General features: G+C 40.1%; 1 protein-coding gene across 11 annotated transcripts in view; it reads right to left on the bottom strand.

Annotated features, from left to right (window-relative positions):
* ARHGEF7 (Rho guanine nucleotide exchange factor 7) overlaps positions 1–19,405 on the bottom strand; it is a 133,852-nt gene that overhangs the window by 58,707 nt on the left and 55,740 nt on the right. For all 11 annotated transcript variants that reach the window (XR_002124319.1, XM_019644783.1, XM_019644781.1 and 8 more), the window contains 4 exons: positions 18,382–18,466; positions 16,538–16,668; positions 9,324–9,525; positions 1,953–2,041 (listed from right to left, as the gene is read on the bottom strand). Coding sequence is in view for 10 of the 11 variants with exons in the window: in XM_019644783.1 (XP_019500328.1) it covers positions 1,953–2,041; positions 9,324–9,525; positions 16,538–16,668; positions 18,382–18,466 (507 nt within the window). In the remaining variant the exon portion in view is untranslated. The remainder of the gene's footprint in view (positions 1–1,952; positions 2,042–9,323; positions 9,526–16,537; positions 16,669–18,381; positions 18,467–19,405) is intronic.

The following is a 19,405-nucleotide window of genomic DNA, read 5'->3' as shown; positions in this document are numbered from 1 at the left end:
CCACGGAAAGCGAAACCACAGAAAAGGAAGAAGGGACTAGTTTAAACTCCAGTGAAAGATAAGTGGCTCCCTCTCTGGAACATCGCGATGGATTACAACTGCATTAATGACCACGTGAAACCTTCCCCAATGTCTCACATGAGAATGCAAGAGAAAAAGGCAGCTCCACGAGTTAAAAAGTTTTCCTACTAAGAAGCCCTGGAAAACCATAAAAAAAGACTTCCACTGTGTCTTTTTGTGGCTATGCGCAAAACCCCACACATTTAACACATTATTTACTAAAAAGCCAAAAAGGTAGTAGTAGAACCACATTCCAGGAACAAACATCCAACAGGCGAGGCCTGAAGGGGACGTGGTGAGCCGAGCACAATCAGGAAAGGAAGGGGGCCCCTCCAAGGCGGGTACAGGATATGCTGAGGACTCTACCATTCTGAGTTGGGGATGGAAGTCAGAGTCCAGATGGAACAGAGGACGACTATGGAAACAACAGAAGAAATCAGGGAGGCAGAATGGGATTCAAATGAAGTATACCTCAGGAAGAGAAGATGTGGAGTTCACCAACACAAGGAAAAGGAGTCAAAGACTGCTAGTGTGGTGTTTTCAGTGGCATCACGCCCAGGCGACCAGTGAACGGGAGCGGTAAAGAGAAAGGATGAAGAGGATGCAGGAGCTGTGAGAAAACAATTAACTGTATCCACGCACTAGAACATATGCTGACAAGGGAGAAATGTCTGCCACTTCTGTTCACGGCTATATGCCCAATGCCTTTAACAGGGCCTGGCACAGAGAGGGCACCTAATAAATACTTCTTAAATGAATGAATTTTCCCCAGGCTAACTCGTCCTGTAAGATTGGGAGCTAATGGAAGGAAAATGCTTAGGAGAAAGCTGAATATGCAGATTCACAGAAAAGGCTGTGGAAATAGGTCAGTGTGGTACAACTGCTCATATTCAAATCTGCCACAATTTTCCACAATTTCTTAACAAAAGTACAAAAAGTGAAACACTCATGAAAAAAGGGCTACTAAGCAGTTGCTATCTCACTTTAAAAATTCAAAGGTCTCATGGCCTCAGATTTATATTCCAGTCAAGAAAAGACTGAAAGTGGGAGAAAAACATAACTAAATAAATGCACACTTTCCACTGAATTCAAAACATATTCATATTTTAAAAGTTTACTTTGTTAGTTTATCATATCAAGTAGATATATAATAGCAATGTAAAATTTTATACAAATAAAGAATATCATTTTCTATTTTCTGTACAATATGCAATTGTGTAGGAACAAACAAGGTTTGGATTAGATATTAGATTTAATACCTCAGATATTTTTAGGCTCACAACTGCTCAAGCTAAGTTTTAATATGCAGCAAGTTTCAGGATGCTGTAACACTTATCTTTACTATGTATGTCTAGACACTTTCCTCGAATTTCATCCTATTTTTATATATTTACATACATGAGTATGTACACACGTACACACACACACACACACTCATGCACGCACAGAATATCCCAGGAAAGACTATATTAAGATACAAAATAAACTAGAAATTATATTGATCTAAAGTACTTACAGTCGACTCCAAATATGAGTATAAGGGCATCTGATGCACATGAAATCTTTAAAACACATTATACACCTTTTTATATAATTTTTGAAAATTTGTAATGATATGAGGATATAATCACTATACAAGTTATGTGACGAGAATAAGGTATAATTTCATATATACATTAAAACAGAAATATAGGAATGTTATAAAATACATAAGAGATTAGAAGGAAATATACCAAAACACAAATGGTGGCTCTATCTGTGTGGCAGATAATGGATAATTTTTATTTTTTATCCTTCTCCACATTCTAGGTACTTTACACTTATATTCTACATTGCTGAGTTTGGAGACATTCAAAAAATTTCTTCTTTAAAAATGTTTCACAATTACTCACCACATTGTAATAGCTTTTGTTAATGGCAGTCGTATCAAATCCTTTGGGAGGGCTCTTCAATGTTCCGGATTTGGGAGAGACAGGTTTTTCTGAAATAAAAATGTAACGTAGTTTTACTGATCACCACTAAGACGACCAAACCACCAGCCCCTCCCTACAGCCCAACACTGCTGGTCCAGCAACCGCAGCTGAAATTACCACAACGGGAAAACTGAACAGAAGGCCTGCACATGGCAACGGAGGCATCCGAGTACCTGCACCTCCTTTTCATGCTCAACTCCCTGAGGCCAGGGAGCTGGCGACCTTCACAGCTGTGCATCACTCAGCCCATTCCCCCAGTTCAGGCTAAAAATCTCTGACAGATTATGCTCCACTGTTGTCATCAAAGAACACTCAATTGTAAACTACATATATAGCTTAGGAGTGTAGTAAAGGGAAAATACTACTCAAACAGAATTAAAGAAAATGTTGACTGATCGTATAACAAAATTAAAACATTCATCAAGACACACGGTCTGGACTGTCTTTTAGGGATTCTGATCACTCAGAATGCAAAAGTCTCTCTAAACACTAGGGTCTGGGTCAAGGCAATAGACAAGAAGGAAAGCAACCCCGACAGGGGCAAAAACAAGAAAAACCACCCTGCCTTAAGAACCTCCACAGCAGGGACAACAATGAAAGCAGTCATGAACGCTGCAAAGATTCAAATATTTTTAATTTGTATGGTTTTCATTTAATATCCATTCAAGAGATATTTATTAAGCATAATAGGTACTGAAGAAGTGCTTGCTGATAACATGGCAGAGGTGGGATGGGATGGGGTGTGTTGATGTATGTGTATATGTGTATGTGTGTGTGTGTGTGTGAGTGTGAGTGTGAGTGTGTGTGTGTGTGTATCAATCATTGGTTCAATGGGGAGGGGTATGTCTGTCTATCATTAGTTCTGTGCATGGGTATCTGTCTGTCTATCATTAGTTCTATGGGGTGGGTGTGTCTGATAGCTAAAAAATGGTACAATTCACTGATACTGAAGAGTGGGAAAACCTTGAGAACATAAGTTGGCGCTGCATTTCCTAGGGCCAACGGAAGCAATAGGTCTTCCCTTTCTTGCAATAAATTAAGATTCAACGATCACAGGCTTTTTTTTTTCTGCCTCTTTTTGAAATAATGAGAGTTCTTACTATTCCTTATTTTCCTCTTCTACTTGTTTGGAAGTTACATGTCCACTGCTTTCTGTTCTCAGGGTTAACCTTTTATCCGTGAGTGTTTATGACCCCACAAAGCCTAGAGTTAATCCTTACAGCCTGCCTCCTCCAGAAACTTAAGTCCTAAGAACAACTCCTAATTCTAACTCCCTCTTCTCCTCTTCTGTATTACTGTTGTCACCTCACTTATAAATCCCCCACACTGGTCATGTCATTCACTCATTCTACATGGGTTAATCTCTATGTTCACCAATTTCTTTGCTGCCATAGTGTCCTCAATCCTATACTCCTATTAGGTTTCAACTGTCTTGTTATATGTCTTCCCAGCTCCTTCAGTAAGATGTACATAATGCCTGTAGTTATGCCTCTACTCTTCTTAATTCTATAAAAGTCCCCTCCTTTTTTATTAATGCCAGCAGAGAGGACGATCACCTTCTCGATCATCTAGTCTACCTAATTTTCTATTCAGGGAACCTCAGGTAAACTTTAGACACTGTTGGGTTTTTTCACTATTATTTTCCAAGTTCCTACAACAAAGGTCACTCAAGTAAATATTTACTGAATGGATGTGGGTTGTGGTTTTAGAACCAAGTACAATCACGACAACCTTGACAATGTAGTATGGAGAACGTAGCTGACCAAAAGCAGAACCAGGGTAGAAAAAGATCAAGCAAGGTAAGACCTCGTATTACAAAGTGGGGCGCATCAAGAGATAACTGCCAAGAGTCCATGAGACACAAAATAAAGACTGAAGTATATTATTCAGCATCACCAATAAAGGGAACCAACAGGAGAGCAAAATAATAACATACAGAAAAAGCTTGCAAGGAGAGAGGGAAAGGGTAGACAAGGAGCCAGAAGATAAAATCAACACAAAAGCTGCGGCATACAGAAAGGCAGCTCAGGAGAGGGTCTTCCTGGATTAAGGGCCTGGAGGTAGGGGAGGGGCAAGAGACCTCTGCTTTACACATAAGCTCTTCTGTCCTACTTGCTTTGTTTTCACATTCTTGTATTACTTTAACATGATACTTAAAAAATAATAAAACTTTTTAAGAAAGAATAACTAATACTGATAAGACTATTGAGTCTGACCCCAAAATTACTACATATCAGTTGACCTTGGGATGTGTCCTTGAAACTGAGGATGTTTAATCACCATCACTGGGATATGGTCATGCTCACAGAATATCCCTCCACAGCACCCAGTAACACTGGTGCTTGGGTAAGTGCTCATTTATTATGGTAATCTGGAGGAACATCCACTCCTACATTCCAGAAAAAATTCCACACCATCTCACCCCAGATCCCTCTGTACATTATGCAAGGTTCCCCACACATGCCTCAGAGGTGCAAATCTTACATTTTATGCTCTTCCTACCTATTAAAAATTCTGCATTTGTAACAGTACGCAGGCCCATCTTCTGATGAAGCCACATCCTGGGTGCTTTCAGAAACCTAACATCATGTGCACACATACATACACACGCATGTGTGTGCACACACCCATGCCCAAACCTATTCTATACCAAAGAAAAGTGACAGCTAGACAACACAATATTTCTGGCAATACAAAGAAAAAACAAGGTTCTGTGTTACCTTTGTCCCTTTCCCTGCAAATGGTTATTTATATCAAACACTGTTCTTTCACAGCTAAATTAATAACTGTGTCCAACAGCTTGCACTGTCACTTTTTCATGTCAAAAATAAACTATTCAGAGTGACAAACTTAGGAAGTGGCAGTGTGTGGCTATTCATTAAAGATCTGTGGATCAGCAATTACATTTCAGTTCTCACATCACCGCCAAGCAGAGACTATTACTCGTCATCTCAAGCTAACCAGCAGCTAAAGTTTTACAAGAAATGCCTTTACTGTACACAGATAATGAGCTGCCTAGAAATGACAGAAATTAAACTCAACACTTAAGAAATCATTTGAAAGAAACCTGGTCAATGTATATGCACGCATGAAACTGGACTTGTGAAGACATGGAACATTTGTTCACCCAGCCGACTCAGCCCTCAGTGGTGTTCACTTTCCAACTGCACGCACCTCATCACGCTGCCCACTAAAGACCGAGAGCCTCCACGTTTACTTAGTGACGGCAGCAACCAGCATCTCACTCCTAGAGCCAGCCGTGTTGCTTCTCTGTCCTCCCCCATCTCCCTTGAACTTAAGAAACTCTATTGTGTATGTAAAGCATATATATCTGTATGCATAAAATACAATAGAAATCCATGGATTTTTACATGTCAAAAAAATGCACACAGAAAATAAATACTAAGTAACAATGATATAACTTCCACAAAATAGTACAGATTCAGGAAGAATACACAGTGTGTTTTGCAGCAAGCATTAGAAATATCGTTATGCAGACACTTGGAAGGTACATCTTTAAAGAGGAACAATTTCAAACAAGAAACCATACGCAGATCAAAGGCACCAATACAGGAAGCTCGGCCACAATACTGCCGTCTCTCCCCACAAGGGGGCAACAATCACAGCTACTTCTCTTCTACTTCCCCAAGTGGAAGAGAAATCCAACATGCTTGAGAACTTACCTGGAAACACACAGCACAAAAGATCTTAAACGTAAACCTCAGTTTTGTTTATTCAATAAAAATATTTATAAATCAAATCAAAACTTAATGCAGAAGAGAAACTTGGAATATAAAGAAAGTCAGTGATCTTGTTTCACAGGGAAGTGATCCTAACAGGATCACCAGTTAGAGGAGCCTGCATGTTTGGGACCTGGCACATTTTGCTTGCAGAAAATGAAGCATTAATTACACTGTAAATTATAATGCTTACATTAAACACATTCTTCAAAAAAAGAAACCTAGTCCAAAATCAGAAAGCCACATAAAATTACTGAAAAAAAATGAAATACTAAATGCCACTGTGATCCTAAAATTTTTTTCTCAATTGTTATAAAGTGATATGATCAAAATGTGGTTTCACATCTTTCTGTCTCAAATGCCGACATTTAAAATCAGATGGGGACAGTTTTCCTTAGAATATACTCAAGCAATCTGAGAACACTAAGGATTTATTCCCAAAAGAAGTTAAGCCTTTAGTGCAACTGTCAGCTAAAGAATAATTAACATAACAGATCACCAATATGAGCAAATATTTTTCCTTATACTTTAAAAGATAAACAGAAAAAAAAGGAAAATTTCCAGTTACTTGGGTACAAAAACTAGGGAGACCATGTGACATCATCTGCAAAGAAAAGAGCTGACAACAATGCAGTTACGTACCCTTGTTTAAAAGGGAGTCTCTCTCTCTCTCTCTCTCTCTCTCTCNCTCTCTCTCTCTCTCTCTCTCTCTCTCTCTCTCTCACACACACACACACACACACACACACACACACACACACACACACACACAGAGGATAAGACACAAAAATGGAACTTCAGACAGAAAGTGATGCAGTCGTTCCTGACGTATGTACTTATAAGTAGGCAATGGCTGGTTCTTAGAGCTGCATCTAGTTCCACTAGCTCTCAAGCCCCCCACTCAACTCCAAAAATGGGACCTGACAGCAAGAAGTCCACACTACATTTCTGTACTTTAAAAGGATAACAGTGTGCAATGAAACCAACTACAGGTGACGCTGAACAACATGGGTTTGAACTGCAATGGTCCTCTTATATACATGGATTTTTTTTTTCAATAAATACTGTAAATATATTTTCCTTATATAGCTTTCATAACTTTTCTCTAGCTTACTTTATTATAAGAATATAGTATATAACACATATAACATATAAAATATGTATGGTAATAGACTGTTTATGTTATCAGTGAGGCTTCCAGTCACCAGTGGAAGTTGGGGAGTTTTGGGGAGTCCAAAGTTTTACCCAACTTTTCGACAGCGAAAGAATTGGTGCCCCTAACCTAGGGCATCGCTCAAGGGTGAAGTGTACTATCAACAGACGGCACTGATGACATTCAAATCCATTTGAAAGTAACTCCCAGAAGTCACCTGAAGAGAAATTTGAGACCCACAAACTATCTTTTCAGAGTAATCTGCAAAGGCTAACTTTGAAAATTTCATAAAAATACTTGAAAAGTAAAAATCATTTATTTGTACTCTTACTAGGGTGACTCAGAATCACACCAGAATTCTCAATTAAATAAGTCATTCATAGCGGAATTCAAGGAAGTCGTATTTCAAGAGACATGTGCCCCACCAGCGGGTTCCACTCCTGATAGCATAGCCGTTACCAGCTCTGACTTCCTGATGGCATGTCCATTACCAGCTCAGTGAACTCCCGATGGCGTACCCATTACCAGCTCTCTGACTGTGAACTTCTGATGGCATGTCCATTACCAGCTCAGTGACCTCCCGACAGCATGCCCACCACCAGCTCTGTGGCCTCCTGACGGTGTGTCTACCATCAGCATTGTGACCTCTGGATGGTGTGCCCACTGCCAGCATTGTGACCTCTGGATGATGTGTCCGTTACCAGCTCAGTGACCACCTCGCCCTCACTGGTAAAAGGAAAGAGCATCTCTTTCTTCCCCTCCCTCCCTGACTCCAGTGTCCTCATGGAAAGGGCCAAAGGGCTGCTCTTTCGTCCCCAGAAGTATGAATCATCGGGATTTGGAATTAGGCCACGCGCAGCTCTCAGAGCCTGGACTCAGCCTGTTCCAGCCCTCAGGCTTAAGAGCGCCAGCGCCACAGATGCCCAGCTGTCCCAGGGACTGAACAAGACACTACTGGTAAGTCCAACCAAGTCACAGGCGAAGCCACATTTCCCAATAGCTGTTTCTGTAAAGTTAAGTGGTATCAGGTCAACCTGATCCACTGCAGCGCTCTCAGCTGGTTCTACACTTGGATAGATTAAAAGATTATTTATTTGTATCCTATGCCCTGAATATCCCATCAATACTTGTTTTTTGGGGCTGTGGTGAGGAATAAGGAATGCGTGGATGAGGTCACAGATAAGAAGCACTTTATATAATAACCACGACATAATAAGCAGCCAAAAAAACTTTATTGTTAATTTTATTATAGTAATACTGAAAAAAATAGTTTTTTATAACAACCACAGAAAAACAGCAAAAATTAGATACTATCCACACCCATTTGGATGGCTGCTATCTAAGAAAAAAAAAAAACCCCCCCACCAAACAAGTGTTGGCAACAGTGTGTAGAAATTGTAATCCTTTTATATTGCTGGTGGGAATACAAAATGGTGCAGCTGCTGTGAAAATAGCTTGGTGGTTCCTCAAAATTTAACACAGAATTACCGCATGAGCCAGCAATTCTACTTACTCCTACATATATGCTTATTGTAAAAGAACTGACAGTAAGGATTCAAACAGACACCTGCACATCCATGTTCATAGCAACATTTTTCAAAATAGCCAAAACGTAGAAATGATCCAAATGTCCAGCCACAGATGAATGGGTAAACAAAATGTGGTTGTTAAACAGAAAGTATATATACTGGTTTCCAGTTCGGGGGAACAGAGCTACAACGCTTATAATTTTCTAAGTGCTAAGAATACTAGTAGCATCTTTTACTGAGGGGAGACTGGGTGGCTTCCGGATGGGGGCTGGTCACCAGACTCACTCAGCCATGATTAGCTTAGAATTTTCAACCCCACCACCTAGTCTAAGAAAACAGAGAGGGGCTGGAGAGTGAATTAATGATCAATCGTGCTATGTGATGAGACCTCCATAAAAATCCCAATAGTGCAGGTTCAGCAAGCTGCCAGGTTGGTGAGTACTTCTACATGACAGGAGGGTGGTATAACCCCAACAAATGGGAACAGAGACGCCTGCCCTCAGGACCCTTCCAGACCTCACCTGATGTGCCTCTTCTAGCTGTTCATCTGTATCCTTTATTAGATAATAAGCCAGTACACTAGTGTTTCCCTGAGTTCTATGAGCCATTCTAGCAAATTATCAAACCCAAGAGAGGTCATGAGAATGCCAATTTATACCCAATTGGTCAGAACCAACCCAATGTGGGGGTAAAGCAAAAATCATTTCCACTGAACAACAACAAAAAAAAAAAAAAAAGGGAAGAATTTGAATACTCAGCTGAGAGTCACTTACACAAGTTCAGCTGGATAAAAGAACTTAGTATCCACTGAGCACAGTACTTTCTTTCTGTTCCTTCTCCCCGGATGGTAAGGCATCGGGCCACTTACCGCTAGGCTTGATCTCTCGCACGTAGTTGCTGGGGAACCAACCAGTCCTGCCGTTGTGTGTGCCCTCCCACCAGCCCCCTTCCTCCACTCGAGTGACGTGTATGACATCTCCTTTCGAAAAGGAAAGCTCGTCTTCATTTGTCTGCTGGAAGTTAAACTTTGCTCTTACTACCAGTTGATTGTTGCTATTATCAGTCATGTCCTACAAAAGGGAGAAGAAAAATTTCATGAAGTATAGTCTATATCGTTACAAAATAATTAGATATTTTACTATTATATAGCATAACTATCCCAAACAGCAGGGGAACGTTTAAACTGGAGAAATTTAAGTTTCCTATCTCCCAAAGTGCACCCTGACCACCATCCATGTTCTAGTCCCAGAGGAAACCCTCTTAATGGCTTGAAAGGTCTCATTCCTGCCACTGTTATGCCTACATAAACATACACACATTTTCACATGCATTTATATGGAACTATATTGTACATACTTCTCTACAATTTATAAAAAGTTAGTATACTGTGGTCATTTTCTCAGCAGTACTTGTAATTACTTTCGTCTTAGCTAACTGTGTAACATTATATTGTATGGCTATGCCATTAATTTCTTAACCAATTCTCCATTACTGGATTTAAGGCTATTTCTAGTCCTTTTCTACTGCAAAGCAAGGCTGCATTAAAATTATTTGCACATCTATCTTTGAACACACCTGTAAATAAGCCTGTATGTTAAATTCAGGTCAGAGAACATGGATGACACATTTTAAATTTTAATATCTATTTCTAAATTGCCCTCAAAAAAGGTTCTACAAACTTTCACCAAGCTACATTCCCACCAATAGTATCTAAGAGTTATTTCTTCAATCATTCACCAACACTGGATACTGCCAAACATTGTTATTTTTGCCAAACTGTTAAGAAGAAATGGTACTTCATTTTAGTTTGGATTTTTCTCAGAGATTAAGCATAATTTGCAAATCTCTGAAACGTCAGAAGAGAAAGGTAGGCTGGCTAGAGTTTCTTTTTACCTCTATCGATCCCAGACTAGGTGCTAGTGAGGCTTGCAACCCAGAAACATCAATAGGAGTAAACAAAAAGACATCCCCAAGAAAAGCATGCTCTCCTAGCTAAAGCAACAGGAAAGGGACAGCAGGCACTGATAGCGGTTAAGCCCACACAGCCTGCACTTGGGTGTCCATGGGGACACCAAACAGAAAATCTCAGAAAAAAAACAGAACTCGTAAAATTTACTCAAACTGACAGTGAAAAAAAATGACGAAAGCCCTAGGAACTTATGGAAAATAACAAAGATACTAGCATCATGAGAGTCCTGGAAAACAAATAGAGGGCAACAATGAAAAGTGGTATCGAAGTATGGTTCAAAATGTCCCAAATTTGGCAAAAGACACAAACATACAGATTTGAGACGCTGAATGAACCCCAACCAAGATAAGCCTAAATAAATCTAGACCAAGTCACATCATAATTAAATTTCAGAAAACACACACACACACACACACACACACACACACACACACACAAGAAAAATCTTAGTATTAGGATAAAAATTAGGATATGTGAAATCTCAAAATCTTTATGTCCCATGCACCTTTTCTCAAGAAGTTAGTGAAAGTTGAGCTCCTCCAAAACAAGGGAATTACCCAAGAGAAAAATGCTGATGGAGAGAAAGAGGTAGAGGAAATAACTCAGGTCACAAGGATAATGATGAAGGAAACCTCAGAGATGGCAGCTGGCAACAGCCTTGCTGACAACCAAGTGACTCACATGGGCCAGAAGACTTTGAGTTCCTTAGAAAGAGGAAAGTGAAAAATCTTAACATGTCTGAATATACAAGAGATTCTTAGAAAGAGGCAAAAGAACAGGACTGCAATCTGCAAAAGGTGCACAGAAAACTAAAAGAGGCAACAATTATTAATTCCAGAAAACAAAATATTGTTAGGAAGGAAATAACAGGCACAGCACACCACAGCTCCATTATGAGTCTGGGTGGTAATGATGTTATACTAAATACTGACCCAAGGGAGGCCACGATGGGACTCACGAGGAAGAAGACCCAGGAAGCGTTTATGCAGGTAAAGGGGCCGAGGGACAGTGGAAGAGCCCTATTCTCCCTCTTCCACTGTGTGAAGTCCACACTGATAACACTTCAAGTTTAAAAACAAGAATCTAGTGTAATACAGGCATTTTATATAAAGACACACAGGCAAATACCTAAAGAATCAGGGGAAAACATAAAATAGCTGTCTCTGATAATTTTTCCCAAATAGCCAAGTCTTGGAGAATGGCCCGACTCTTTTAAACTAGGTGCATGTATCACTAAACAAAAAAAGAAGAAAAGCACAAACACGGTAATAAGGCAGATCTTCAAGAAGAGCTGATATAATTCCTAAAATATTTAATGCTTATTTATCTATTTAAATATGTTTATACATTATATATTATAAATATGTATTTAATAATTCAAATACATTAAATATTTCTCTAATAGAGTAAACATTTAATGCATACTTAATATTTAATACTTAGAATATTCAATAAAGAAGTATCTCTTTAACCTTTGGCAGCGAAAGCTTGGCTGACCACTGTCACCTCAAACAATGCTTGCTGGCACGCTTGGATGGCGAGTGGTAGGATAAAGCTCACCAGTTCAAGCGAAGCACACATTTGGAAAATGGCACATGTTGTCTTTGCTCTGGTTCACTGAAACCTTACCGGGCTTACTATGCGGTATCAGGTTCTCTCTTTCTGCAAACCATTGTCCTCACTCATCAGTTGTCTACTATGATCTTCATTACATTCTCCCTTCTGTGACCTTATCCTGGCTCTGTGCAGAACATGCACACAGCCAATCCTGTTGACAAATTCCCACAACAGAATACAACACATAACAAACAAACTCGCAAAGCAGGCCCCTAAGGAGGTCAAACTGCCCCTGGGGTGACCCTACTGCCAGCCCATCCACCGCAACTCAGCCATCAGCACTGAGGCCTCTCTGCACACAAGTGCCACTGAACCTAAGCCAAGGTGCAGTGGCATCTTGTCAGGACCTTGTAAATGAGGTAAACTATTCTCCCTATACTTGCTGATTCTCTCCATCCCAGGCACTGATGCCTTCTCTACTCCAGAAACAGGCACTCCACAAAGGAAAGGATAGGGAGATGTCTAGGAGGGGAGGCGGGAAGCAAGGCACAGAGAATAGGCAGCCAGTCTAGATCCATTTAAAAGTTCTGATTCCACAAATTTCCAGTCATTCAGCACTTTCTACCCTGAAGGATATACAGACTTTTACCATGTTGCTTTAGGAGGGCTTGTTTAGGGGCAAGATGGCAAAGACAGGCTGAAAAGAGGGTGTGCTATGAAGGGCTGTATTCCAATGACTCTACAACACCCATTTCAGCCTAACATCACAATGGCTGCGTAAGGAGCACTCCGGTCACTGTCACTAGTGTCACAGGGAGCTGGGGAGGATGTATTTAATCACTATCAGATTACTCTGGAATTTTTTCCTTCCCTTTTTAAAAAGCTCTCCTGAAACTTTACCTTATCATCTATCTGGACTCAACGTGACCCTCCACAACAATCTAAAACATAACAGGCTGAGCAAAATGAAGCCAGACATAAAATGAGTATATGCTGTGGCATTCCATTTATGTAAAATACAAAACAGGTAAAAGTCATTTTTACTATTAGAAATCAGGACAGCAGACAGAACAAAGGCAGGCAGTGCCAGTCAAGTGCTTACAAAGGAACCTTCAACTTGTAAAAATTCATCAAGCTATTCGCTTGAGATACACACACTTTTCTGCATGTATATTACATGTCAATAAAACTTAGTGATGGGAGGAAATGGAAGAGGGAAAAAGTGAGCCCCATCCCCAGTAGGACACCCATATGGGACCTTCTCTGTAAACAGTAATCTACACCCACCAGTTTGTTCTTAATGGCCTCTTTCTGATTCCTATAGTCAAAGCACCACCCCTCAGTACCATGCATCTGTAACTTAAGTACTTGATTTTATCCAATGTTCTGAAATTATCCTAATAATCCAGAACCAGGATATCCTGGTATGCTGCCTCCACACAAACTCTACCCTCTCCTCCATTCCCTAAAAGTACGTATATGTAACCTCATTTATAGTAGAAGAAAAGGTTGTCAAGGAGTGAAAGACTCAATTTCTACTGCAATGGTTAATATTTCCTAGTCCTGTGATCTTGTGTAATTATCTTACCTTCTCTAAGCTTCAGTTTCCTCATAATGTATTTCATCAAATATAAGATGCTGGAAATTAGACAAAGTCCCAAAATTTTATATTCCACCAAATTATTATGATATACCATCAACTGTAAGACACAGGCTGTTTTCAGACATGCTTTTTTTTTTTTAAAGGTCTTAGAATTGATTAAATGTAGTATTTTGATTATGGTGCATAGAAACAAACGGTTTTTCAAAAACATGTGTAACGCATTTTAACGCACTGTCTTACGTGCCTTGCAAATACATTTTATGAACTCAATAACCAGTGCTGGCCCAAGTCCCAGGGGACCACAAGGAGCGAAAAAGCTTTAAGAGCTCCAGTATTGTCTCCCGTAAGTGAAGGGTGATGGGAACAACAACATCACAAGTATTCTCCCCAAACTCTAAGGAAAATTTGGGGAGTCCAAGGTTGTACTTATTAGGCGTCAACAGATGAAGCAGGGACATGAGAAATCCCAGAAGCATTCAATAAAAGTTATTTAAGAATAAAAAAGGAGGAAGTCACCTTAAATACGAGAAAAGCTAAGACCCAAGTCGACAACCTGAGTCTCCCTCTCTCTCATTTAGCTATGGAGTCGCTCTTTTGGGGGGGGGGGTTAAAGGAATATCATGGAGCACAGGGTCAGATAAAGAGCTCAATTAAGCACAGGATGTTGGAAAGCAGGTAAGAAGAAATCACCCCAAGAAAGGAATAATCAGAAAGTAACTGGCAAGCGCCATAGTAACAAAGTTAAAAGTTCCATTTCAGTGCAAACAAAACACTAGAACTGTTCAAATCTGCTTCCATCACAAGGTAGGAAATCTGTCCTCGAACAGGCAGATGATGAATTCACAAACACAGAAGCACGATTACACGGGCAACCAGCACCAAGGTGGTAGTTAGGCAAGATAGTTTTAAATAGAGATGCAAGCAAATACAACAGCACCCTGAAAATACTATTCCTTGCTTTGGGGATGGTACTGCCTTACACAATTTGAAAGCTAGGCTCAATTTTAATGAGATCACAAAATTGATGTTCAACAAACTACAAGTTGCTTTCTTAGCTTAATTTTTTTATTATGGAAAATTTTTACCACAAAAGTGGAGAATGATAGGTATACTTCCAAGTACCCATCACCCAGCTTTAAACAAACGTTTTGCCACTCTTGTTTCATTATAAATTATTTTTAATCGTAGAAAATTACCTCAAAGTATTATTAATAACACATATAGAAAAATCGAAGATCAAATAGTTATTCTTACTCAGCATGGCAAGACAAGTCTTACCATGTTCATTTCACTAGCAGCTAAACCTGTCTACCAATCATAGACCCAAAAATAGTTGAGATAGCTGAGGTCTTTTTATTTCTGGTGTAACTTAAAAAAATTTCTCTAGCTAATGAAAAACTAGCCCGATACTTATTGTGACCTCAGTAACATTCGTTACCAACATTACATTTAACTTTACTTTAAATTCTACATTTGCAATCCAGTCCTCATTTACACAAAAAGATGAAAATTGCCACAAGTGGGTGAGACAGCAAATATTTCTTTACCCAAAGTTTGCTTATTTCTCGCACACTTTGCTCATGTATTTAATAAAGCTAATCAAAAATATTCTTCAAGTGGTTTGTGTATTTCTTTTCTTAATTTGGAATTCTAGCACTCCCAATACTCTACAAAACTCCTATACCATTAAACCCTACACCTCATGGGGTCGCTGTGAGGCTTATTTGAGTTAGTACAGGTAAAGCACCTAGAACAATTTCTGGCATAGAGAAAACCAATTCAATGCCTGTTGTACACAAAATCAGAAATAGGGTAAAGGGACTTTTCCAAGAGGAAAAACAGTCAAAGATAAACAGAAGAGCTTGAGTTCAAAAAGTTCAGGAACACGTAAAAACTACATTGCTTCTGTAGCTTGCAGTTCTCAACACTACTTCGTGAACTTAAATTTATTTCGCTCTACAAAATATGCCTCTAACCAAATTAATTTTTACTTCTTTAGGATCACCATTAGCTTACTTAACAATATTCCCTTCCAGACAGAAAGCTGTGGTCCCCTAAAAACTTTAGAAGACTCGGCTTCTCTTCAGACTCATGTGACAAGATCATTTGAGTTTCTAATGTAAAATAATTTACTAAAATGTTGCATGAAAGCAAAGTCACATCACTTGCTAATCAAACTAAGTGCCAATCACCCATTAGCTCCAAAGAGGGCTCAGCATGTTTTCACAATGACAGCCAGAGCTGCCTCATCCTGGTCAGCTGATGTGATGGCCTCTTTCCACACTTCCTCCATTCAATACTGTCCTTAATCCTTCCCTAGTTTCTCATTTCCAATTTCACTGTTAATACTACGTTCTTTTGCTCAGAGCCCATATCCTGGTGATTTATAAGGGATTTTTCTTCACTTTTCAGGATGACTGTTAATCTAAGTTCCTTACCCCACACCTTATTACTAGCCATTACGAAGGAGTCCCTCTTCCATATACTGCATCCAGACGCAGTAGAGCACTCTAAGTCATGCTTTTCCTGAAGAGAAAAACCACCTTTATGTTTCTTTAGCTTTTAGCCATTTCTTCTTTATACAGCTATTTTTACAAATATATATTCCTTATTCCCACAGTTCTATACATGTGTGCACAGATGAGAAAATACTGTCTATGCAAGTGACCAGGGAAATATTTTAAAGCACACATCTCTGTAGATAAACAGATTTATGAATCTTAAACTGTAACCCCCAAAATACACGTTTCTCAAAAGCAGTCATTAAGCATGCTATCTGGATAATTATATGATAAGCAAATGCCAAACCTGAATAAAGGAACAATGTTGCAAAGTCAAACCACCCTTCGCTCTGCAACTCTGTTAACAGGCACGCATGGCGATCCAGATATACCTACACACACTCATTTCCCCAACACATTCAAATTTCAATAACCAACTCTCTCAAACTTACCAAACTTCGATACTGGCCCTGGAACAATTTTGAAGTCCGACTGTGTGAAGGCTGGGATCCCAGGGAGTCAAAAGACTTTATTCGATGAGATGAGGGCCGGGCACACACGGAGTCACTTCCCAGTCCAATGTCTGAAAAGGTCGTGAACACAGAGAAGAGGGAGCTGAAATGCCTGACACCATGCACCCTCACTGCACACCAGACTCTAAACTGGGGCAGCCCCTGAGGGACGCACCGCAAACCCCAACAAAGCAAGCCATTTACGCAGTAAACAAAGCGCAGACTCTGTCTGCTACAGAAATGACTTGCATTTATTCCCCAATCACCTTTCCAGAAACTAACTGGAGACCACTACTACTTATCAGTGCTTCTCTAGGATAACTTTCGAATTTGTGAAATGTTCTGTAACTGTTTTTTAATAGTTTCCCTTCATCTGGAAAAAATAGCCTCTCAAATTCAAATACTTAGCAAGCACCACCCAGAAATCATTCCCAATACATCTCCACCACACGCCCACCTCTCCAGGATCACTCTTCAAGCGGTAAGCAGCAAGGATTATTTGGCAACAAAAGGAAAAGACTCTTACTTAAAACCAACAGCAAATCCTCTTGTATTTTTCAGCCAAAGACCTTTCTGAGGATTATTCCCTCAAAATGAAGGTAGCCCGTACTTTACTCGCCTCACTAAGTTGTTGAAAGGATCAAAGTAAACAGGTATTAAAGGGCTTACTTAGTTCTCTCTCTGGAATCTCTTTGTTATTAGACATTCCACTTAGGCCAACAAGTAAACGTTAGCACCCACTTCTCAGAAGTAATTTGCTTTTTTTTTTTTTTTAAATGAGGCCATGAAAAGTTTTCTAAGGAAATCACTATTCTGAGATGCATATGCCTAGAGAGTTCCTAAAAGTACATGGCAGCCCCTGGATAGCCATCCCAGCAAACGAGTGCTGTGAAGGGGCAGCAGGGACGGTCCCTGAGCAGTGGATCCCCAAGCCAGGACTGCAGCCCTGACTCAGCTCCCCCTGGACACAGTGAGGTGATTACACCATATCTGAAGATCCAGGACAAAATGGGAGGAGACCACGACAAAATTAACTTAGGTTTCTGATCAAAAGAGACATATCAAAGTCTAACTTTCTCCCATGAATCTGAAACTAAAATCTGTAAAGGTAAATAGAAAATAAAAATGACTTATAAAAACACAAGAGCCACTAAGCCCACACAGCTCTCCAAGATAGGACTTCTCGGGGCTCACAGGATGAGCATGGCTTCTCTCAGAGGAATTTGCACAGAACGTTCCTTTGTCCTCCCGGAAGTCTGGGAGCCCACAGAGGAGCACACCATGTCCCCACCTCCACTCACCCTCTCCATGAGATGTGACTCGGGCTCGAAACACTGTAAACTGAGTACCCTGATGCCCTCATAACCTCAGGAAACCTGGCCCAGGTATGTGTTTACTTTAGAGGCGAATTCACCAGCTACTCCATTGTCATGATCACACCTCAAAAACAGTAGATCTGCTAATAAATATGAGTTTTAATCAGCATAAACTTAATTTTTTTAAAAAAAGGTGTTTCTAGCTCCACGACAGCCCATAAAGTGCAGCTACATGAACGAGACATTTCTCCTTTGCTTTCAGGTAGAAATCGCTTGGCCCACAAAAAGGAAAACACCTGATATCCACCTGAGGACCTCAAGAGGAAGATTCTGTTCCAATAAGAAAAAAAATGCAATAGAAGCTTATTTTCTGAATTCATAATGCTCATTTTGTTTTGCTAACAGAAAAGCAAAGGTTTTTGCCCTTTTATCTTCCCACCCCCTCAAATTCAATAAAAAAGGTCTTACCTGCTGTTACTTTGTTTAGTGTCACTAAGGAACTGAGGACCTTGTTAAAATTCTGTCCCTGATACAAATCATTTGCATCAAATGTCTGAAAGGAAAAAATTAAACAAGCAAAATTAGTAGAACCTTGTACTGGGTGCAGGATTAATGAAGATCTCGCAGCAACGTGTACGTAAATCCCACACGTCGGATTTACAGGTGAACGCCTAAAGATGCGACACGAGCTGAAAAAGCAGGACCAGTGAGCTCATTTTATGGTCTGGGGCTGGGAGGTCCCAAATACCCCTATTTAGGCATACCTTAACCCTGGGCCTGAGACCAACTCCCTACCCTCCCTCATAACCGAGGGTGGGAGCCCTTCCCAGGTTAGGGGGCCGATTCTACAAGCACTTAGTGAATGCCGAGGTGGTTTCACAATCCCTCTCCTTAGATAAAGGCAGAGGCCACAGGGCAGACATACTACAGATTTCCTCTCCCAGTCACAGTCAATTCCAAAGCTAACAGCAGCAAAAGAGAAACGCAGACAACAGAACAGCTATGAGTAAAAGGAAGGGGCGACAGGAGATACAGGTTCCAGAATGAGGACAGGTAGTTTTGCTGGGGTAGGAGGGCAAGAAGACACTTGTACCCTCAGGGCAGAGGGCTGAGGCCAGACCAGGACTGGCTGGCTTATCTGCATTTCCTCCAATCTCTGCTGCCTAAAGATAGGAGGCAAGATCCAGTGGGTTCCAGCACACATAGCACAAAAGAGCTGAAAAATCAAGTGCATTAGCTTGCTTAGATACCTTACAGCTAGTCTACAATACCATCTGAAGACTAGCTTTTGATCACCAAATAACCTCCACAAAAACAAAAAAATTTTAATTGTCAAATCATCCACAACTCTATGCCAGAAAAATTATGAAAAAATTTCTTTCAAAGATGCAAACAACAGAAAGACGCAATATTTAGGTACCAAAATGTAAATTAGGTTAACATACTTCAAAGTTTCTCTCACTGGGACAAAAATGAAGTAACATGACTAGTC

This window comes from Hipposideros armiger, unplaced genomic scaffold (genome assembly GCF_001890085.2).
Source record: "Hipposideros armiger isolate ML-2016 unplaced genomic scaffold, ASM189008v1 scaffold_91, whole genome shotgun sequence".
In the NCBI taxonomy this organism is placed as follows: Eukaryota; Metazoa; Chordata; class Mammalia; order Chiroptera; family Hipposideridae; genus Hipposideros; species Hipposideros armiger.
This window is presented reverse-complemented; position numbering and strand designations above follow the sequence as displayed.